This window comes from Chelonia mydas, chromosome 8 (genome assembly GCF_015237465.2).
Source record: "Chelonia mydas isolate rCheMyd1 chromosome 8, rCheMyd1.pri.v2, whole genome shotgun sequence".
Lineage (NCBI taxonomy): Eukaryota > Metazoa > Chordata > Testudines > Cheloniidae > Chelonia > Chelonia mydas.
In genome coordinates, this window is record NC_057854.1 from 18,156,367 (window position 1) to 18,180,969 (window position 24,603).

At 43.6% G+C, this 24,603-nt stretch overlaps 1 protein-coding gene across 6 annotated transcripts in view; it reads right to left on the reverse strand.

Moving 5' to 3' along the window:
- Positions 1–20,822: 20,822 nt before the first annotated feature.
- PPP2R2B (protein phosphatase 2 regulatory subunit Bbeta) overlaps positions 20,823–24,603 on the reverse strand; it is a 261,285-nt gene continuing 257,504 nt past the window's right edge. For 4 of the 6 annotated variants that reach the window (XM_037907301.2, XM_043520668.1, XM_037907302.2 and 1 more), the window contains 2 exons: positions 24,272–24,363; positions 20,823–22,889 (listed from right to left, as the gene is read on the reverse strand). In XM_037907301.2, coding sequence (XP_037763229.1) covers positions 22,610–22,889; positions 24,272–24,363 — 372 coding nt within the window. In that variant the 3' untranslated portion in view covers positions 20,823–22,609. The remainder of the gene's footprint in view (positions 22,890–24,271; positions 24,364–24,603) is intronic. The other 2 variants (XM_037907303.2, XM_043520667.1) reach the window with 1 other exon arrangement.

The window sequence follows — 24,603 nt, forward strand, 5'->3', positions numbered from 1 at the left end:
CCATGTGCGCGGTCATTGGAGATTTTTGTCTTAGCGGTGTCTGTGGAGCCAGCTGTGCCACCCCCTTGAGTGCTGCATTCATGCGTCAGTAAGTCCAGCACCACCAGCCCAATGCCCTGTCAGTTCCTTCTTACCACCTGTGGTGGTTAGTTGGAGCTCTTTTCTTTGCATAGCAAGAGCTAGTGGTTTCACCTCTTCTGACTTCAAGCCTTATGGCCTTGTAAATAGTTTGTTTATAGTCATTAGTGTTAAGTAGTTAGAGTCCCAGCAGGGACGTCGCCCCGGGGGGCATACCCCGGTCTCTGGAGTTTAAGCTCTGCGTGGACTTTAACAGGTCTATGCCTGTAAGTGACCCCCACAGCAGCTGCCTCAAGTGCTTGGGGGAATCACATGTGAAGGACAAGGGTCATATTTGTAAAAATGTTCAGCCCAGGACTCAGAAAGAGCAGGATATACGTTTGCGGGCTCTCCTCATGGAGGCTGCCCTTCCTCTGGCTTCCAAGCTGCCCTGCCAAGACTCACCTAATACCTCAGCCTCGGAGCACAGCACACCTCCGGCACTGGGCTCCACCTGGCACCGCTCCTTGTTGCCGGTGTCCAAAAGGAAAACAAAGAAGCACGGGTCCCCGGCACTGGGCAAGAAGGGCCATGATGGCACAATTTTTGAAAGATCTGGAGTGTCTCTACCCACACATCCGGGATCCAATCCCTCCCTGAGACCTGAATCTCATGCTGTCAAGGCTCATGGGGTCTCCCTTTAAGCCTCTGGCTTCCTGCTCTCTCCTGCTTCTCTCCTGGAAGTTCTCACTCCTGGTTGCGATAACATTGGCCCTCGGGGTCTTAGAGATTAGGGCGCTTACTTCAGAGCCACCCTATACAGTCTTCTACAAGGATAAGGTCCAGCTGCGACTTCACCCAGTGTTTCTGCCCAAGGTCATTTCCCAGTTTCATACTGGCCAGGACATATACTTACCTGTCTTCTTTCCAAAGCCTCATGGATCAGATGTGGAGTGCAGGCTACATACCCTGAATGTCAGAAGGGTGCTGGCCTACTACATAGATAGAACAAAGCCATTCCATAAGTCAATGCAATTGTTCGTTGTGATGGCAGATAGAATGAAAGGTCATCCAATGTCTGCTCAGGATTTCATCCTGGATCACGGCCTGAATCTGCTACTGCTATGAGCTGGTGAATGAAAGTGCCTCCACCAGCGATCGTGACGGCACACTCGACTAGGGCACAAGCGCTGCCAGTGGCCTTTCTGGCCCAGGTACCAATCCAAGAGATCTGTAGGACTGCTACCTAGTCATCTGTCCACACATCTCATTAGGTGCTTACCCAGCAAGCTCAGGACAACGCTGGCTTTGGCAGAGCAATGCTGCAAGCTGTAAGACCGTGAACTCCAAGCCCACCTCCATTGATACTGCTTGTGAGTCACCGAGAAAGGAATTGATTTGAGCAAGCACTCGAAGAAGAAAAAAACATTACCCACCTTTTTTGTAACTGTTGTTCTTCAAGATGTGTTGCTCATGACCATTCAAATAGCCGCCCTCTTGCCCCTCTGTCGGAGTTGCCGGCAAGAAGGAACTGAGAAGGCGTAGGGCCAGAGGCGCCTGATATACCGACGCATCAGCATGGCACTCAAGGGGGTGCCATAACTGGCCCTACAGTTACCGCTAAGGCAAAAATCTCTGATGACTGCACGGCTCGCACACACCTACAATGGCATGGACATGAGCCACACATCTTGAAGAACAACAGTTACAAAAAAGGTGGATAACATTTTTTTTGTTTTCCAAACTCACCTGCATGGAATTTGGGATAGGTAAAATATCAGCTTGGTTAGATGGGGGAAGATGGCTTTCAACTTTCTTTTTAGGGAGAACTGAATTGTAACTATTATAACTATTACTAGGATTCTTTGTCATTTTTATCTGTATAAAGAGAAATGCGCAATTTAGGGCTGGCTTAGTGAGATCTGGTGCTATCTGATGGCTCCTTGGTGACCTGCATGAAATAATGGCTTGATCAACAGAAAGGGTCTGATCCAGTTTTTGTACAGGTCTCAGTCCAGTTTTCAGTTTTGTGCTCCTTGCAGAAATGACTGCACTAATTGACAGCTGCAGAGAGTACAAGGCTGAACTACTTTTCACTCCTAGATAGGATTTCTCCTGGTCAGAATGTGGGCAGTTTGCAAAGCAGCTGCCAGTGTTGTTCCTGTTCAGTGTCTGGGAGCGTCAAAATGGCACCTACCCCAAGCACTTGAATGTAAACCAAAGATAAAGGAGCCTGAATCCTCCTTTCCCAAAGTCAAATAATATTTTAAACCATCTTTCCAATAGTGAACAGTTTCAGAGGACTTTAAAAAAGAACATCAAAGAGGTCTGTCAGTAAAACCGAACTATCCCTGCCCAAGCTAAACAGTGGCAAACTAAGGCCCACCAATCTGTCATTTTTCTGGTAGGACAAGAAGAAGACCAAGAAATAAAGGTGTAGGGGGAAAATGCGTAGATTATTGTGTGTAGCACTGCAGCCTGACATCTGATTCCCTCAGGAGTCCTAACAAGTCTAAATTCCATGGGAAATGAGTCAGATAACATTGCATTCTGATGAGGCTCGTTTGTTCCCCTAGGGTCTGGAAGATCCTCATATTCCTCAACCCATTTTCTTAATCCTTTCTGAGAATGGGGTTTGGGGAGAGTCGGGAGGGTCATTAAAATTGATAGACTGCTAGCCTGATAACGATATAGAGCTTAATAACAGTCATATGTTACGTTACTTATCACTCTGCAAGGAATATTACTGCAGTGACATGTATTAAAGAGGGGCGAGAAAGCCAAAGCCCATTAATGAAAAAAAACCAAACCAAAAGTGCTTGCGGCTGCTGTGCTGTGTGATAGACCACTTTGGCTTCTGGGGAGCGTGTCAAGCGCAGCAGAGGCTGCGGGCTTTCACATTGGATTATGTTCTAATCCTGGAATCATTGGCAGCCTGGAGCTCTGGAACTGCATTCATGCAAAGCAAACGGCATCCCCAGAAGCAACTGCAGAGAGCATCAGAATTGAACTTACAATATCAGTCTACTTTTACACAGTTGTACCACTGAGCTTTGATTGAAGGGATGCTGCCTTTTGTACACCATCCTTGATCCTTATTTTCTCCACCTTCAGCCAGTCCTCCATGCTCCTTTAAGAATCCACACTTCCATTGTATTTCTCTCCTCCCTCTGAAGGAGTTAGGAGGAGAGGTAGACTAATACTGAGTGCTTCTGAAAATTCCACCTTAAATGGTTGACTAGAGGCTAGTATTTGTGTGAACAGGGCAGGGCACAGCATTTTAGGGACCACTGATGTTCATTGGTTGACCTGGCAGTTGTACTATGAGAGCCAAAAAGTTTTCAAGGAGAAAAAGGAAAAACAATGTCCAAGTCTGCATCTTTAGATGTAGAAGTTAGCTGGCATGTGCTGCCTGTTTGCGTCTACATGAAAAATGATTTACCTCCATCTTCAGAAAAGCATCCCTTAGAGTTTAAATAACTTACTGCACTACACAAAAACTTAACTAGACCACAACAATTGTGAATTAAAAATATCACAATATGGGATTTGCCATCCTGGCTCAATCAGCATTGGTCCAGTTAGTCCAGTAGTCTGTCTCCATCAGTGGTATACATGGCACTTAAAAGGAAGGTAACATCCTCAACCATAATGTACTTGTAAAATGCTGTACTGCATGGTGGAGGATGGAGAAGGAACTACGCTCTTGAATCCTACAGTATTGATTTTTTACACTCTTTTTAGCCTTTTACTGGTCCCCAAATTGTGGGGCAAGCCCCTTCTAGTGGGGTGTGAAGGAATGTTCAGGCCTTAGAAAAGCTATGAACATATTAATCATTTTGTGACGGGCATACAGCGCTCATCCATAGCAGTGAGATTCCAATCGTGTAGATTGGAGCAATGGATAGATTAGACTTGCTAAAATAGCTTTTTAAAAAAAATCCAATCCAAACTACCTCTGTGCACTTTCGTTGGCTTGAGGACAGCTTTTGCATTTTTCTTGTTTCTGTTACTTTCACCTGGCACAACATCCCAGAATAAATTAATGCCATAATTTAACCTTTAAGTATATCAGTTTAGAGGTATGCATGTATGTTTGTGTGGTACACATGCCTACAGGTTTTAAAATACCAGTTATTACCTAGCCACATTATCCTTTAAACATTAGCTGTAGCAATGTGTTGTACAGAAAACTAGAGCTGCTTGAGAATTTTTCAACATTGTCTTTTGGCTGAAAAATGCCAACTTTGCTGAAACCAAAACTTTTTGTGGTAAAGGGTTGATATCAATTTCTTGACTTGAAATAGTTTTTTAAAAAGTTTAAAAATTGTCAGTATCTGAATGTTTGACATGTTCAAAATGAAAAATTCCATTTTTCCATTTTGAAAACAATTTTTTGTTTAAAAACTTAAGCTAATTAGCATTAAAAATAAATGGTTGAAGGTGACATAAACATTTTGAAATTATCAAAACAAAAATGTTTCAAGTTTCCTGAATTGTCTTTTAGTTCACAAAATTTTCACACTTTTTGACTTTTAAGCCTGAGCCAAGATGGGAAAAATTTTGAACCCTTGAAAATTTTCATGGGACAGGAAAACCAGTTCCTACCCAGCCCTTCCAAAAACGTGTGCACACACATGTTCATAGCTTATGATATTTGTTATGGGGACAGCAAGGTAAATTTTTTTTACAGGCCCCCCCCACAAGATTTATTAAAACACCATATTTCTGCCCCACAAATAGTGGCTGTCTGAAATTAGAACATTAATTAGTGTAATAAGCAAAAATAAAATTTTGTAGCTTTATATGAATCAAAGAGGGGAAGCATCTAATGAGGGCCAGGGGATGCCACAGCAGGCTGGGTGAGGCGCTTTGAAGATGTCTCCGATTCAGACACGTCCTTAGGCTACTACTGACTGGCTGTTTGAAATGATTTGTGCTCCTGGGGACTATTTACAATTAGCGCACATTCAATTTTCTGGAGTTCATTCATTATCATTAATTCTGAGCCTGGCCAGTCACCCAGTAAGAGTTCCCAGAAGATCCTGCCCTTGTTAAACCCATATATGTTCCTCCATGCACTGTGCAATGTATTCTCTGTCATTAGACATGCTTTAAGGCTCCCCCACCGCTGTGTTGTATTTTATGGAGACTCCACCGTGACTGAGACTTAAAAGCAAGCACAGGGACCCCTTGAATATGTGTGGTAATGCCACCTCATCTTTAGAGGGGTCTGTAGTGAGCAAGGTAACAGTTGCTAGCATCACAGTTTATTTCTCCAAGAGGTGGTACCATCAGCACCAACTCTGAGGACCTTATACTTTGCAGTCAGGCAGTGGCCCTATGGTGTGTCCCTGCCAGCCCATCAGCAGTTATGTGTGTTCTGTTAGTTGAAAGTATTGTGTGTGACAGAATATGCCAGAACTTGAACATGAAGCCCTTACTCCAATCTCATGTTAGGGATTGTTACCTGCTTTTGTGTAGCACACGCTGTAGGAGGTGGACTATAGATTTACACACAATGGGAGCCTTGCACAGCCTCCCTGCCCCAGCTCTCTGATCAGGTAGTGTTTGCTCTTGAATAATGGGATTTTGCAGGCACTAAAGTATGTATTCAAATCTGAGGGTGCAAATTTAGGGGCTAACCTAAGAACCTATGGGCCAGTTTCAAAAGATTTTCTTCCCTCCCCTACCTTCCAGCTGTGGGAAGAAACACATAAAGAACAAAATAGCTGGTGCTGCCCCGAGCTAGTAGGTGCTCCTCCTATGACAGCAAACTGATCATGCTTTTAAAATCAGGAATTGAATGAATTTCTGTCTCCTAAACATATTAAGGAGCCTCGAATTAATTTTCTCAGGGCCAGTTTGAGCTCTCTGGTAAGTGGCTGTGACTCCATTGATATCAAATGGACTTGCACCTGCTATCATTTGTCCTTAGTTTGGCCTAAAAAATGCACTACTTTTAACTTAAAAGAACTGGTAGCTCTGCTGAATAAACTCACTGGTTCTTCACGTACCTATAGGACTCTGATGTCAATGTCCTCCCTGTCTCAGCATGTACTGAGTGGGCTACAGAATATGGGACAGCTTTTTCCGTGTGGCTCTTAGTTATGCCATAGTCCTGGTGAGCCGTATGAAGTGGCTTCTCCCAGGATATATTAGTAATTAATACTTCTTTATTGCCTTTCACCTGAGGCTCTCAAAGTGCTTTACAAATATTAATGACTTAAGCATCACAACAGCCCTATGAGGTATGCGTTAGCCCTGTTTTACAGATGGGGAAACAGAGTCACAGGGCGATCAAGTGTATCCGCCACTGTCACTTGGGATTTGGGATTAAAGCTCAGCGCTCCTGATTCCCAGTTACATCTTAATCACTGGCAAAGTAGGCCACATCCCTTACTTAGCAACAGTAGATTTTTAAATGGCTTTTTTGTTACCCACTAATCTGTAATGATCCAAAAATAATTTTAATAATGCAACATTTGTGAACTAGCAATATAAATCCTACTGAATGAGATTTGACCAATAAGTGTGTCTTTTTGACTTTTCTACTGTATCATGCAGGGGGTCTCAAACTGGGGGTCGGGACCCCTCAGGGGGTCGCAAGGTTATTACATGGGGGGGGGGGTCGCGAGCTGTCAACCTCCACCCCAAATCCTGCTTTGGCTCCAGCATTTATAATGGTGTTAAATATATAAAAAAGTGTTTTTAATGTATAAGGGGGAGTCACACTCAGAGGCTTGCTATGTGAAAGGGGTCACCAGTACAAAAGTCTGTGAACCCCTGATATCATGATGCAGCCTGGATTTCTTCAGGAAGGCATATAGTTTAGGGCAGATGTTTAGAACGCTTTACTCAAAATAGCAGTAATTGTAAATGCAAATGACCGCCTGGCATGGCTTAAGAGGAATAATTGGCCATTTGCCTGTGCAAATGGTGCACAATTGAATACACATTTTTGTGCCTGCTCCAGAGCTTGCATTTTTCAAAAACTATGGCCCTTGGAATTTGGAACGAAATAATTTTATTGTAAATTTGGAGAAAGTTGCAAGGGGTAACCTATGTCATGTTAAGCATGTCCTATTGATTTGTTAGTCTGATGATAAGATGGATACAGATTGAGTCTTCAATTGATTCAGTTTAGCAGATGAGTGACTTCCAACCAAGTATCTCTAGATCTCCATAAGCAATGCAGGCAAAGATTCTTCATTTATTGTAGTGTAGGATTCAGCCATTCTGATGGCTGTGATTTAGAATGTATTTGCGCTTCTTCTAGTTCCCTTGCTCACGTTAGTGCTTTCAGATCAGCTGCTCAATGCTAAGAGTCAGGCTACGTCTACACTACTGCAGTAAGGCGACCTACGCTACCCAACTCCAGCTACATGAATAACGTAGCTGGAGTCGACGTACCTTAGGTCAAGTTACCACGGGGTCTACACCGTGGCGGGATCGACAGGAGAAATTCTCCCATCTGGTCAGGGATCAAGTACAGGGGTCAACTGGAGAGCGATGTGCTGTCAATTTGGTGAGGCTTTACTAGACCCGCTAAATTGACCACTGGTGGATCGATATCAGTGTCGATCCCGGCTGTAGTGTAGACCTGCCCTCAGTGTTATCCAGCTGTGATGTCTGTAGCTACCAGAATAACAACTGCAGTCAAGACTGGGAATGCATTTCATGGAAACAAATGCAAAGAAACAAATAAATGTCTGGACAGAAGCAGTCAGGCTGGGGAAAATGTAATTGTTTATTTGCAGGTTCAAAAATACGACAAGTGAATTAAGATCAGGAAACTAGCCAGCAGACTCTCTAGACAGATACTTTATGTGCACATGGCGCTTGAAGCATCAGAAGTGTTGCCATATAGATAATGTAGGAGTTCAGCAAATAAGTTTTGTTGTGCTGCATGTGCAAAGTGAGTGGCTTTCCAGTCTAATTGAATGGCTCTCCATTCTGATGCAGATGTAGAAACTCCAGGATCTGCTCAAATGCAAACCCCAGAGAAGAATGATGACTTCTGTCTTTTGACAATATTAAGAAAACAGCCTGTCATGTTGGGGGGTGGGGGGCGGTGGTTCAGAAAGAATGGGAAGAAATTACTTAAAATAAGTAGTCTTGATTGATTGGTTAGTACCTGAATGAAAAAGATCTTTGCCCTAAGGCCTCCTCACTATCACCAACCTACACCAGATGTTAGCTGACTAGCTCGATTGCTGTCCAGCTTGTTTAAATCAATGCAATTTGTACATTTCATGGTTTTCATGAGACATTTCTCAACCATTACCTGCCACTGCCGTGGGCAAACAACGTTTCAGATGACCCTAATAACAGTTGAACCATTAGTTTTGTGACTGTGCCTTGTGCGTAAATAGCTTTCATCTATCCGCAAAGCAAATATTCTTATGGTAGAGCACTCAGCCTCTATTATTATTTTGTAACAGAAAATGGACATTAATTTGGCATTGGCAGTACCATTTCATGCTGCTTTTCCTCATGTTCATCTGAACAATGCCTTAGAAATGACTTTTTTCCATTGGTGTATTAGGTTAGTGACCTTTATTGGACTGCTTTCCAGTGATGGACGTTACTGTAGTTGCGCTGTACTGGCATTAACTCAATGTATTTTCTTGGCAGTGTGCTAATTTCTTACACAGCATGACTATTTAAGAAGGGAGGCTATCTGTATATATTATAGTGAACTGGCTAGTGTGTAGCTCTGAGTAGATAATTGACAATAAAACAAGGGATCATCGTCTCCTTTTCGCGATTTCCTGGAATGTATTCAATATCCAAAAGTATTCAAGAATTTTATTATATTTGTACATTTATTTTAATTCATTGCTTGATTGCAATCAGTGACCTGTGACTGTTTGACTATTGCTTTGTTGGTCAATTGTGATTTCTCACATAAGCCACGTGCTATTCTTTCTCTTCCTTGATTGGAGGAATGCATAAGAACTTCCAGCACAAATAACCACGTGCTACTTTAAAATTAATTTCCCACTAATATGCATGCATGCTGCTATAAATTTGCTTTCTTTGAAAAGTCATTGCAGTGATACTTGCTTGCATGATATGAAGTGAACACATCTTTTTTTGGATGGAATCAGATCTGCCCAGCTAGGTTTATGAGTTTTAACTGTTAGCAGCTAATGGAGATCTAGAGCTCCAATTTTTCCAAGTATGAAATATAAAAAAACATATTAAATGAAATAAAAAAAATATCTCATCCCACAGCAGGGCTCCTGCTGCAAGAATTGTGACCTGGTTCACATAGGGTTGCCAACTTTCTAATTGCACAAAACCAAACACCCTTTGACCCTTCTCAGAGGCCTTGATCCCCACTCATTCTATCTCCCCTCCCCCCATTGCTCACTTTCAGTGGGCTGGGGCAGGGGGTTGGGGTGCGGGAGGGAGGTGAGAGCTCTGGCTGGGGGTGCGGACTCTAGGATGGGGCCATAAATGAGGGGTTTGAAGTGTGGGAGCAGGCTCAGAGCTGGGTCAGGGTGTTGGGGTGAGGGACAGGGTGCAGGCTCCAGCTGTGGGTGTGGGCTCTGGGTAGGGGCCAGGGATGAGGGGTTTAGGGTGCAGGAGGGGGCTCAGAGCTGGGGCAGGGTATGGGGGTGTGGGATGCAGGCACAGGGGAATCGGGGCACAGGCTCCAGCTGGGCAGCGCTTACTTCAGGCAGCTCCCGGTTGGCGGTGCAGTGGAGCTAAGGCAAGCTCCCTGCCTGCCCCAACTCCACACAGCTCCCAGAAGTGGCCAGCATGTCCCTGCGGACCCTAGGCGGAGGGGCCAGGGGGCTCTGTGCACTGCCCGCTCCTGCAAGCACTGCCCTCGCCCCCCAGCTCCTATTGGCTGTGGTTCCTGGCCAATGGGAGCTGCAGAGCTGGTGCTGGGGGCGGGGGCAGCGCACAGAGCTTCCCTGAACACCCCTCCGCCTAGGGTCCGCAGGGACATTCTGGATGCTTGGAAACCCTAGGTGCACATGGTTGCAATACCACTCACTCAAATTTGGCCCAGCAGCCTCTCCATCATGACAGCCCATGCGCCAGGTCACAATTTGCAGAGTAGGGAGCCAGGCCCAGCTCATCAGGACAGGAGCAGCCACTAGGAGGTGAGTGGAAGGCAGACTCACTCTGCAATCACCCCCCTCAGGCCCTCCCACCCCACAGGGACAGGACCTGACCCCTTCCCCTGCTCCCCAGATGGATAGAATGAAATAACATGAAATTCATGACAAATAAAATTATAAAGAATTTCCTGGGTCTCTAGAGATCCCCCTGCAGGTCACGTTCCAATGGCCATTGTGAAGTTTCAGATGGTCGTGGTGTCGAGCAGCAAATTCTAGAGGGCCACAGGTTGGTTATGGTATAAGCCTCTCTCTAGCACTATCAAAGCCTCATAAGAGTTTTTTGGCACTACCAATACTTTCATCTATTGAAATCAGATCAAATCAGGCTCCTGGAAACTAGAGTGGGGGGGACTGCAAATAGCAAGCAAAAGAGACGAGTCAGATGGACAATTTCGCTCTGTTCTCTTCAGTCATCTTTGTGGGCTGGCACTTCATTAATAGCCTGCACTAGCTAGGTCCTATTTTTGTAGCCTGATGATTTTTCCAGCAATAACGAACCAGCATTCCGTTGAGGAGGAAAAGACACTTTCTTTGAATGTATACTATAAAGCCCTTGAGTAGTATATGCCCAGCATACCCTTTGCGATATGTCTATATCAGATACAAATCATATGAGCTACCAATGTCAGCTTTAGGCACTGCTGACCTAGCTCAGTGCCGTGTATGATTGGGCCCTGAATATCAGCCTCCTAGCATTTTCTGTTGTATCAAATCAGGAAATTTCTCCTTTCAGGCATGTGCTTTGGTTTGGCTTCTGTCTACAAACCCTGTTCAATATGCCATAGCAAATATTGTCCTTGCACAAACAGAGGGAGTGAACATGAAGGAGAGATTCTTTTTGATTCATTCATTGTTTAATGAAAAAGCCGGTTCTTCTGGTTGTTCTCCTACCTGGACTGGCTGAGGATGGGGCTAAGGTTTTAATCTTATTGTACAGTGGTGTTTTACTTGAATACTGTTTTTTGATCTAAAGCATGATGAAGCTACATCTATACTCCCCACATTAAAGAGTAGACGAGGAGATGTTTGCTAGGGTTGCCACTTTTAAAATGCTGATAACCAGACCCCCAAGGCCCCGCCTACTTCTCTGCTTCTTCCTCTCAAGGTCCTACCCCCATCGCTCGCTCCTCTCCCCCATCCCTCTCCTCATCGCTTGATGGATTGTGTCAAGGAGCCTGCCTGCAGGAAGGCGGCAGCCCTGGATGAGCAGGGGCTGGCACCTTCCTCCAGCCCCACAGAAAGTGGACTTTCGGTTCAGGTGCCATTTAGGGTTGCCAGGTCCCTTTTTCAACCAGCCTTTCCAGTTGAAAACTGGGAACCTGGCAACCCTAACTGGCACCTGGATGCAGAAGCCAAAAACCAGACCGTCGGGGTAAAACCTGGACGGGTTTCAACCCTAATGCTTCCTGAAGTCCCATAGGGCTAAATCCTGAAAAAGGTGCTTGATATATTTATGAATTTGTCCTTATGAGAGTTCAGGCCCTCAAAGGCCCAGCCCAGAAATATGCACTGCATCATACATGCCAATATAAGGCCTGCTTCTCCACTGCATTGTACTTCATGTTGACATTAAAGGCCTAGTGCAACCCCCCCGTGAAGTCAATAGGGGTTCATCTAATAGGGTTGCCAGATGTTCAGTTTTCGACCAGAACACCCAGTCAAAAAAGGACCCTGGTGGTTCTGGTCAGCACAGCTGACCAGGCTGTTAAAAGTCCGGTTGGCATGTCCGGCTCCTAGGCAAAGCCGCAGCCAGGGAGGCTCCGCGTGCTGGCCCCACCTGCTGGCTCTTCAGCTACAGCCAATGGGAGCTGTGGGGGCGGCGCGTGTGGGTGGGGGCAGCATGTGGAGTCCCCTGGCTGTGCCTCTGCCTAGGAACTGGAGAAACATTTCACTGCTTCCTGGAAGCTGCCTGACGTCAGTGCCACCCCAAACCCCCTTCTGTGCCCCAACGGCCTGCCCCAGCCCTGAGTCCCTCCCGCACCCAAATCCCCTCCCACACACTGAACCCCTCCTTTCTGGCTTCCCTGGAGCCCACCCCGCCCCAGCCCAGAGCCTGTACTCCTTCCAACACCCTGCCCCAGCCTGGAGTCCACTCCCACACTCCGAACCCCTTGGCCCCATCCCGGCACCCCAAACTCCTCATCCCTGGCCCCACCCCAGAGCCTGCAACCCCAGCCAGAGCCCTCACCCTCACCCCCTCCTGCACCCCTACCCCAGCGAAAATGAGTGAGGGTGGGGTAAAGCAAATGACAGAGGGAGGAGGGATGGAGTGAGTAGGGGCAGGGGAGGGACAGGGGTGGAGGCAGGGTGGCAGGGCCACGATGTTCGGTTTTCTGTAATTAGAAAGTTGGCAACCCTAACATCTACACTTCAATAAAAGACCTGCGGCATAGATGTGGCTGGCCTGGGTCAGCTGACTCGGGCTTGCAGGGCTTGGGCTAAAAATTGCAGTGTAGACATTTGCATTTGGGCTGCAAAGGATGTGGCGGCTCAGATCTCAGGCTCCAGCCTAAGCCTGAATGTCTACACTGCAATTTTTACCCTGCAGCCTGAGCCCCATCAGCCTGTTGTGGGCTCTGAGACTCAGTTCTAAGGATATTTTTATTGGAGTGCAGATGTACCCTGGAAGTCTTCCCACTGATTTCAGGGTGTTGAATCAGGCTCCGTGCAACGAGCACAAGGGGGGTGTTTTGCATTCACTTTGCACAAGTGTAAAGTGTAACATGAAGTGCAAAGCAGTGGAGAATCAGGCCTATAAATACTAGAATTGTGATCCAAAAGAAATGAATGCTGGACCACCTTTTGAACCATTTACTCTGTCCTAACTCAGTTAGAAATCTCAATAGGCCAAAGCCTGTCCTAATTTGTGATCTAAGCAACCCCCTTGACTTCAAACAACATGAAAGTCAGGGCAGAATTTGCCCCATTAACATCAATGAGAATTTTGTCACAATAAGGACTAAGTGAAAACTGAATCAGGACCTGCAGGTTTAGCCTGGTGTGTTTAACTCTAAGAGCAGATTAGCTTGCAAAAACAAAAAAAAAAGAATTTTTGTTAAGATGATATGAAGGTTGCTGATGTACAACAGTGCCTTCCCACAGTACCCTTCTGGAACTTGAGACTTCAAACCTCTAACCTCAAATGTTAGTAAAACAGGAGCTATGCAGTTAAGAGTTCCCCCGTATGTCCCTTAAAATAACTTACAGCAAGTCCCCCAACACCCAAACTAGAAAATCAGGACATGCACAGCCAAGGTAATGCTTCCTGTGCAACAATCCAGACAACCTTCTCTTCCCTTGGAGGGATGGCACAAAGAACCTGCAAAGCTAGAGCACCGTATCTTTCCATAACAAATACTGTTATTTTGCGTGTGTCCAACAGAGCTCCTGCCGGAGGTGATGTGACACCAAATTCCCCAAGTATTGTTGCACACATAGATGTCATGTAGCCATACGGCGGCATCCCAAAGAGGGACAGAGTTAAGGTTGCCTGGGTATGGTTTATGGGAAATAAAGATGTAAAGAACAACAAAGGAAAGGCAAGTTAAGCCTAAATTCTGCTTCCAACGAATGAGTTTAATGCATTATCTGCATGGTTTGAGTCTTACAGAGACAAAGGAAAAATGAGACTGTTCAGGGTCTTGCTCAGTCCTCTGTCTAGCTGAAGCTACACAAAGGGCCTCTTGCTGGAGGACACCATTCACAACATCACATGTTCCACAAGCAAATTGCCCTTGTTGGAAATGCTTTATATACTGAAGAGCCATGTGAAGCCTTTTACTTGTGGAAATCTGGTGTCTGGATTCTGGAGTTCATGTACATTTTAGTACATTAAGATCATTCAGTCAAGAGGAAGGTAGATGTGCCTGTTTTGAACAACATTTAATTGACTGTATAAGCCATGCCTGTGTATTCTCTAATTACATGACCCTGTTTAAATCCTTCATCTAGACCAGCAGAGTATTAGCAGATGGACTATCCAGGACTCAGGAGTTTGTTGTAATGCTTTATCACATAATGAAAGTTGTCCTCATGAACAGCGTGAACTCTTCATGCATGTGATTCACTGTGAACAGCAGTCTAGTGATGTCACACCTCCTTTCCTCCTTCCACTTTTTTGCAGCACTAAGTTTATTTCTCTGACAACTAGAGGGAAAAAAACTGTGAAAGACACAGGCATACGCAGTACAGCTGTCTTCCTTTCCCATGCTTGTTCTGTTGTACCCATTTCTAGTGTACCAGTATATAGAGCCTTCACATCAGTGAATTCAGAACAGATGACTTTTTGCTTTCAGGGCTGGAAAATAGGGAATAATCGATTATCCGTTTACAGATCAGATCAGCTTTTCAGAATTAAATGGGCACAGTTTCTGCAATAATACCACATAGCTTTTGCATAGTGCTTTTTCCATCTGTAGATCCCAAAGCACTTCACAAAGGAGGTCAGTATCATTAGCTCCATTTTACAGATAGGGAACTGAGACTCAGAGTGGTGCAGTGATTTGCCCATGCTCAGCCAGTAGCAGAGCCAGGATTTCATCCCAGGTATCCTCAGTCCTAGGCTAGGGCTCTGTCTTGTGATTGCTTTGGCACACTTCTTCAATTAAGCCTGTACTATTTCCTGGTCATGCATGTGTCCTGCTCTAATCTAATCTAAAGTCTTCATCACTGTAGTTTGCAGACACTCTTTTCTCAACCTATGTATTATATATATATTTTTAACATTAGCTTTAATAAAATTTTTATATCAGACTGTCTCCAAGTATTGAACACTGGAAATAATAATCTCTCTTCCTACCCTGACTGTGCAGAAATAACTTGATTACTTAATGAGGTTACGTGGGTGGGGGGAATTTATTAAGGGAAAAATCTTCATAGAAGAAATGATTTTTATATTTAGTTCTCAAAGTAAGTAGGCAAGTGGTCATACTTACTATTCACAGGATCTAGTTCCAAAGCCTAGATCTAGCTCCAGCTCCTGTTGTCCAAGGCTACGCCTACACTGCAAATGTGGGTGCGATTGTAGCTCATGTTGATGCACCCTGTTAATCTAGGTAGCGTGACTAAAAATAGCAGTGAGGACATAGCAGCCTGGGCGCCAGATGTACAAGCCCACTTGCCCCCATACTCACATTGGTAGCCTGTGCTGCCAATTCCTCACTGCTGTTGTCAGTGAGCTAGCTCGATTAAAGCAACGGTGGGTATGTCCGCATGAGTTGCGAATTATACCCCGGGTGACAGTATGACCTGAGGTATGTGTGCTCTACTGTTCCAGCTGGACTGATTATCCCAATGCAGTGAGCCCATCTTAGTTTGGGCTCACTTTTAATCAACACCCACATCCTGAATCACACAGACTATAGAGCCCAGGTGTAATGTGCTCAACGTGGCTAACAATACATTCTGCAATAGGTGAAGTTTTCATTTGATTTTTAAGATGAGCCTCAAGGAAGATGGCACTGCAGGTCATGAAGTATATAAAACAATACTGTAGAACCTTCATGGTAAAACCATGTACATTTCTGTAACATTTGACTTGCACTTGTATCGTGTTAAAATCACCCAATCAAATTTCATTTTGATTTCCAAATGTATTAAAATAGCCACAGGGAACTTAAAATTGCCCATTTCTTGAGAACTGAAGAATCCAATGCCATGTGAAGGATCACGAATTCTGGAATTGTTCTTGATGACTGTATCTGACTCCATTAGTGAGGCACCCAGATACTTAGCATGTCTTGTCACATTAATCATGTAGAGTCAATCAAGTTGTAGTGCATTAGCAACAGAGAGACGGGAAACCTGAACCTCCTTCAATCATCAGCAGTCTTTACAGGGCAGGGTAATACACTACAAGCCTTCCCCTTATCACCATTATGATCAATTGAATGTTGATTTCAATAGTTTTATTGGCAGGATGAGGTCGACAAGTGCTGCCAAAGCTGACATCAAAACAATCATTTAGGTGGAGTATTTCATCTCTAAAGCTTCAGACTCCCTTTACAATATTATTGGTTTGTATTTCTTTAACTTTTGTTGGAGTGTTCCACCAGAGTAACATGCAGGAGGAGACACACTGTGTTTGTATTGCATATAAAATCCCTTATAAATAAAACAGGAATATATTTATAGTAATTGTAATACTTTGAACTGATTCACGGACTTTCATGTGAGGATCTAAAATGATTTTTAAAAAGGTGGGCAACTCTTTTTAATCCCCTATTTTACAGAAGGGGAACTGAGGGACATAGAAGTGTAATGTGCAGGTTCACACAGTAACTCATGGGCTTGGTCAGTAGTACCCAATGACTGGAAGATAGCTAATGTTTAATATATCCAATATTTAAGAAGGGATCTAGAGATGATCCTGGGAATTACAGACCGGTAAGTCTAACATCAGTATCGGGCAAATTAGTTGAGACAATAGTAAAGAATAAAATTGTTAGACACATAGAAAAACATAAATTGTTGCGCAAAAGTCAACGTGGTTTCTGTAAAGGGAGATTGTGTCTTACTAATCTATTAGAGTTCTTTGAGGGGGTCAACAAACATGTGGACAAGGGGGATCCAGTGGACATAGTGTACTTAGATTTCCAGAAAGCCTTTGACAAGGTCCCTCACCAAAGGCTCTTACGTAAATTAAGTTGTCGTGGGATAAGAGGGAAGATCCTTTCATGGATTGAGAACTGGTTAAAAGACAGGGAACAAAGGGTAGGAATAAATGGTAAATTTTCGGAATGGAGAGGGGTAACTAGTGGTGTTCCCCAAGGGTCAGTCCTAGGACCAATCCTATTCAACTTATTCATAAATGAACAGTGAGGTGGCAAAGTTTGCAGATGATACTAAACTGCTCAAGATAGTTAAGGCCAAAGCAGACTGTGAAGAACTTCAAAAAGATCTCACAAAACTAAGTGGTTGGGCAACAAAAGGACAAATGAAATTTAATGTGCATAAATGTACAGTAATGCACATTGGAAAAAATAACCCAACTATACATACAATATGATGGGGGCTAATTTAGCTACAGCTAATCAGGAGAAAGATCTTGGGAGTCATCGTGGATAGTTCTCTGCAGACATCCATGCAGTGTGCAGCAGCAGTCAAAAAAAGCAAACGGGATGTTAGGAATCATTAAAAAAAGGATAGAGAATAAGACGGAGAATATCTTATTGCCCTTATATAAATCCCTGGTACGCCCACATCTTGAATACTGCATATAGATGTGGTCCCCTCATCTAAAAAAAGATACACTGGCATTAGAAAAGGTTCAGAAAAGGGCAACTAAAATGATTAGGGGTTTGGAACAGGTCCCATATGAGGAGAGATTAAAGAGGCTAGGACTTTTCACTTTGGAAAAGAGGAGACAAGGGGGGGATATGATAGAGGTATATAAAATCATGAGTGGTGTGGAGAAAGTGAATAAGGAAAAGTTATTTACTTGCTCCCATAATATAAAAACTAGGGGCCACAAAATGAAATTAATGGGTAGAGGTTTAAAACAAATAAAAGAAAGTTCTTCTTCACTCAGCACACAGTCAACCTGTGGAACTCCTTGCCTGAGGAGGTTGTGAAGGCTAGGACTATAACAGGGTTTAAAAGAGAACTGGATAAATTCATGGAGGTTAAGTCCATTAATGGCTAGTAGCCAGGATGGGTAAGGAATGGTGTCCCTAGCCTCTGTTTGTCAGAGGGTGGAGATGGATGGCAGGGAAAGACCACTTGATCCTTACCTATTAGGTTCACTCCCTCTAGGGCACCTGGCATTGGCCACTGTCGGTAGACAGGATACTGGGCTAGATGGACCTTTGGTCTGACCCAGTGTGGCCATTCTTATGTTCTTATGTTATGTTCTTAGGAGTAGAACCCAGGTCTCCTGACTCCCAGTTCTATTGCTCTAACCACTACAAAATGTTGTCTCCTTATGACACAAACATAGTCGTCTGTTGTTTTCTTAAAATCTTCTAAACATTATTGTGCATTTGTCCCTAGAAAAGCCCTGACTCTGAAGTAAAACACATGATCATCATTGAATCACATTAGAGATCACAGATCCCTATAGTCACAGGCTGTGGCAAATTTGTATTGTAGAATCAATATATTTTTTACAATCAAAGCCTGTGCTGAGCCTCTAATATTAGAGACAGCCTCCATGAAATATTACATTGATTACACTGAAGAAGTTGAGAACAAAATAATAAACCCCCACTGGGAGAACTAGGTTTATTTATTAGAATGAGTGTCTTCAATACAATAAAATCCAAGTTTCATCCCTTAAAACACTATTATAAATACCATAAAAATGCATTTCACCTCCCGTCAACCAAGCTGCAATGGCTCATGCTATACTAAGCCCTGAATAAAGGGGAATGCCAATTGTTTTCCTTCTTATCTCGCTGTATTAAGTACTTGTCTAACTCCAGAGATGGGATTATGATGGGGTCTGAATCATCTCCCACTAATAAAATCCAATACAAAATTTTGGCATCTCTGTTGTTCAGAGAGGGTAGGCTGCAAGGTTAAGAATAATAGACCTTGTCACTTCATATAGCCTTGTTATTAGAGATATTTAGTGCTGAGGCTGAGTTGTAGGGGTAACCGGTAGGATGCGATGATGTTGCTTCCTGCATCAGCGAGCACAATATTGATTGTAAGCTGTCATCCCTTGTGCATGCTTTGTGGTATTCCAATAGTCTCAAACAGACCACAGTGCATCAGGCGAGTGTCTCACACGCTGTATTAACCAACACTGCTATAAAAGCTTGGTTACCATCCTTTAATACATCTCTAGAACATCCTGCCACCTCTTCTCTGATTACAGCAAGCACATGTGGCTCTTCACACTGGAGCATCAAGGGCTAAATAAAATAATGCAGGGTGCAAATCCTTCACTGGTTGTTTTAGGGCCTTCTGCAGGCCAAGTATCAGTATCTCCCATTGTAGAGTTGCTGGTACTCAGCACATCTCAGGGTCAGGCCAATAGTTTTGTGCATTGATCCTGGTTTCTGTAAATGGCCATAAACAACAACTATGCCCAGAGAAATGCCCATATAACTCGGGAAATGTTTGCTACACGAGAGAACAGAACAGGAGAGGCAAATTCAGCTGTTAACAGGTAGTGCAGGAAAAAAAGCCAGAAAGCTGTAGGTTTCACCGTGCACCCATTGTATTTATAGTTGTAGTGGTACGGGCTGCTCATGGTGGGCATGACAGACATTGCCTGGTTGCATGCTACTGTAAATAGGTTCAGAGCATGTGCTCACTTGTCACTTTCACCTGTGCCTTTTCTGAAGTTGCCAGTCTCCACTGACTTGAACTTTAGGGCTTCTCTAAAAATTGCCATTCACCAGTTAGGTTGGGGCTGTACTGATCCTCACAGAGAGCCATGAGCATAGTTACTTTTCCTTCATAGGCAGAAACCTTGATAAGTCCTATGGCATGACCGTCGTGGCTGTGGAATTTCATCACAGAGGGGGTGGGTGGGTGGGTGTGGGTGTGAGAGAGAGAGAGAGAGAGAGAATAGGGACAATATAAAATACTTGGGTCCAATTCTTCTCTCACTCCATATGAGCAACTACAATTGATTTCAATGGGTACTACAGCACATCGGTGAATCAGGCCCCAGTAATTAGCAGACCCTTTTGAAAGTGTGTACATGTTTCGAGGAGTTTTAGGAGCCTCAGTTGGAGCCACATGCTGGCAGTCAATAAACTCTCTGTCTTTCACCAACACGCCTCTCTTGGGTGCTTACTAACAGTTAACAGTTGGCAATAATGCCAAGGCAGAAGCAGACTCATAGGGAGCTTGATATGATCAAGTTGTTCTGTCAAATCTTCTTGAGGATAGCTTGTTTTTCCGTGTTCACCTCGTTCCCTGGCTGGTCCTGAAGCCTACAGGTGTGATTAGGCTGTAAGGGATGGCTTTCCCCACTGATATGCCATCTTGGTTTAGGATTCCCTGGATCCTAGAGGGAGCAATCTAAGCAGGGCTGCTGTATTTAGCACCACTGTACTTGTGGTGCAGCTGCCCTGCCTACCCCTCTTCTTGCAGCCAGTAGGCGTAAGGGAATTTGGTGGTAGTGGGGGGAGAGGCATTGTTTCAATAAATGCACTTCCATTGGGGTTGTGGTGCCATGCCTTGACACCATCCATCATCACATCCCTTCTGCCCTCTCTGAGCTCAGTATATATGGGCCACCTCTGCTATATGGCTGCCACATTAGCTTAGCTATTTGCACTGGATGCAACTGGAGATCCACACCAACTGGGTCACCACACTGCTCAGTACTGTTGTGGATCACATCCATGCAGTAGCACAACCCCTTGTGTCACTGGCAGAATCAAGCCTGTATTATTGACCTGGGATAGAGTCCAACCAGCAAACTGGAGGTAAAAGGCTCTATTTCCCACTACCACTCTCCGAGCCACCCTGCCACCCGAATTACCCACACAGTCACTAAGACAGGAGGATTTATTAGGTCCTTCTGTCATGCCTAGCAGCACTTCCAACAGCATGATCAGAGACTGGCAGACAGCTGATTTTGAGTCTCCCCAGGAACAATCCTGGCATTAAAAGTTTAAGCTCATGCAGCATTTAGAAACCACACCAATCAGTGAAACCACACCAAAACACATTTGAGACAATTTTACTTCTGATGCCAGAGTGCAGGCTCTCTTTACAGGATTTTTTTTTTAAAAAGACGTTTACTTTTGCTATTTTTTTAATCATTTCATTTTAAAAAACAGGTTACTCCAGAAAGCCATTTTTTGTAATAAATTTGTAAGCCAGCATAATTTTTTTCCCTTGTAATCATTCCTTTAACCAAGGCAAACTTATCTGTTCCTGTCCTGAGAAGTCTCATGAACAGCTGACAGGCTATTAAGTAGTGAAATAATAATTAGAAGCTTGGTTCCAAGTACTTCAACAGTGACTTCCTCCTGCCCCAGAGATATTAAGTGAAGGTCCCCAGTAGCTGTGCAGTTTGTGTAATTTCCTTATGGTATTTATGTCCCTTGAGTAAGTGGCAGTCTTTCTTGTAAGGTATAGGACTTGGTAAGTCTTGAAGGACATGCTGGAAATCCAACTCATGCCTTACAAAAGAGTCTTTAAAGGGTATGCTTTGCCTTTAAAAATTCTAGTAAATTTCATTGCAACAAACACAGCTGTTGTCTCTTTTGCCCATTGTTCACAAGCCGCAAGAATGCACAGCACATTGAATAAAATTGCAGTTTTATATTGTACAATTGCTCGGATAAAGAAGGGACCTGAGTATTCCTTAGGGGCAGCTTCGCCATGCAAAGAGGAAGAGCTCTTATTTTTACCATTATACCACAGAACCATGGACACCCTCTCTTCAAAGCAGTTAGGTGCAGACAGCAGTATGTGGTGGTGGTTGTATTTTTTTCCCCACAATGTCGTAAATTAGTAACTTAGAATTTGTCATTCAAATATAAATAAATAAATAATAATAAAAAAAAAATTAAGAGCAAGATTCAGTTATGACATGCAAGAGATTAAAACAGAACTATTAAAAATGACCAAAGCAAAACACAGGAAATGCAGACGAAAAGCCCAGATTCATTTTGGTTTGCAATAGTTGCATTTTGGAAGCATTAATTATAAAGGTATGTCATATACCAAAAAAAGGCACCACAGTATCTACAGAGCCAAATCCTTAAGAGTTTCTGTGGGATGCAAAGAAGGAAGGTAGCAGCCTTGATTAGAGTGTACAGTTGATCTTTCCCTCCTACCTCCTCCTCCCCCCCAACTTTAAACCTGTCCATTGCAAATTTGATCTTTCCATTTTATGTTTGATTTCGCTGTCTCCATGTGGGGGCAGGGAGGGGAGAAGGGGGAGGGAAGAAATGAGGGAGAAAAAAAAAAGATAAATTTAAAAAAACATTGGCAAGGGCAACATCATTCTGCAAGTGGAATATCTCAAATGATACTAAAAGAACCCTGGGATTACTTAATTAGAAACAACACATACACACACACCCCCCTTCTTTTCTGACCTTAGTTGAATTTTTAAATACCATACTACAGTATTAACCTCAATTTAAACCAGCAGACGTCTAGAACCAAACAACACTAGGAACCACCAAAGAGTACTGGATGTAATAAAAGCATCAGAAATCCAAGCCAGCTATTGAAGGGATCATTACATCTGTTAGCTCTCAACTCTTAAAAAAAAATAAACAAAACCATGATACCAGTACCTACTGGGTTTGCCAACCCGTTGCTTTAAGGTGAGTGGGAGGCAGGGGATATTGGAATCTGTTTGCATGCCTCTACACATTATCTGCAGAGGAATAATTAAACAAATGAACAGGGCGGAGGGAAAAGAAAAGAAACATTTTAAAACTTGTGTTTACTAATATTCTGTACATGAGATTCCTAAAGAATAACTTGTCCTCCTAGTTAACCTTGTCCTGGAATATATACAGATTATTTGTTGCGGCCACTGCAATGATATTTTCTGAAGGATGCCAAGCTGTATGCAAGATCTTTTTGCTGAAGTCCAGACTGTCCACGCTAATTTCGTCTTTCCTCCGTTTGCCCCCAACGCACACTTTGCGGGGCTTGAGTATGGCCCGGGGTTTGCTGTTTTCCCTAGAGGCCTCCAGGGTTACGTCACGCTTGGTGTTGCGGTCAAACATTCTGAAAAAATTGTTGTAGGAACCGGTCATTATGACACTGTGAAGCAAGTGGAAAGAACAGATGAGAGTTAATTATGCCATACAAGGATGGCACAGCAGCTAGAGTTTAGGGCCTCTCAAGCTTCCATGTCTTACTCTCCCTTCCCCAATCTTGAGGCATCAGATCAGATTCACTATCCTTCTGGACAATAAGGGCATGGTGAGAGACAATGTCACTCCTGAATTAGCCATAGTGGTTTGTGATAGATTGACCTCAAGATGGCAATCTTCCTCCTTCCCCAAGGGCTAGGAATGACTTTGGTAACTTTCCCTTGAGTTTTTGTTTTTTTCCCCATGCCTCTATATTTACTGGGCTTGGATGACTGAGAACTCTATTGATAAAGGCTATTCTTGCAGGACTTCCAACCAGCCAGAATCAGCAAGTTCTGGAGAACTCCATTCCTTTTATCAGACCAAAGATCTCTGGATATATTTGAATAAGCCCACACATCTCATCAAGTCTTTTCTCTGTACTTATTCAAAGAAAATTCCCATGGAAATCCGTGAGTTTTTCCAAAGAACAGACTGAATAAGAATCTCATAATTCGACACGAGTTTTTTCTGACCTGTACTCTGAATTTCACCCATCATTAAAGGCAAACCCCCCCAACCTTTTAAACTACTGATGGGGCAAGGAGGCACTATTTGGAACCAAATTAGATATGGGATTTGGGTTCAAGGCTCAATTAAGGCTGGGTTTATGTTTTGAGGTGCTGAATTTGCACAAGATTTTGGTGCACAAATGCAGAAATCATACAAGATTTCAGGTAATCTTACGTGATTTCTGCCACCTTGAATGGTGTGACTAATGTGAGAATTTCTGCAATTTTGGACCAAACTGTATCGTCATCTTCTTCAGCCAAAATCTCCACGTGAACAACTGGTCTCCTGAGATTTCAGCCACATCGAAACCAGAACCAGAAGGTTTGGATGATGTGGTACCAAAACTTCAGGCATAGATTCAGATTACAAGGATTTGCATCTGACAGCACCTCCCCACTTCCAGTAATGCCTGAAATTTGGAGGAATTTAACATGCGGTTCTGGGTTAGGCCAATCTCTGTTTCTATCCATATATTTATGAAAAGAACTCCAAACTGTGCACCAAACATTCATGTCACCCACAAAGAGGTCAGTGAAAGAACTATAGAGCAGAAGGGAGAGAAGAGCCAATAGTATGATGTACATGCTGGTTGTGGTTAAGGTTGCGTTACATTTTGTACTTAACACAGGAATTCAACTTCTCTGCTGTGTAAGAAAAATAAAGCATATCCTCCCAAACTGACAGCACATTTTGAGCGCAGAATGAATAATACAATGGGTGGTTTGGGGAACCGTCAGAGAAAAATCCCCTCTTATAATTCATGATGATGCGTCTCACCTGTCAGACCCATTCCACACACATTCAAATTTATCGAAGATGCAGTCATTCTCATAGAGCGAGCACAGCTTGCTTCGGAGGTAATCGTGTACCTAACAGCAAAGACACAAGGCAGCAGAATGAAAACAAGACCAGGCTCTATCAGAACTTCCACAAAGCATGAAGTCCAAAACTCATCAAAAAGCATAGCCAGTTTGTCAGCATTGCACCTTCAACATCTACTCACTGCTTGTTACTTCTGCATTTCACCTATATAGCCCAGCGCCTTACAAATGTGAGGTTTGTTCCGCTGTAGTACTTACTAATACATCCTCAAACAAAGGCACTGATGG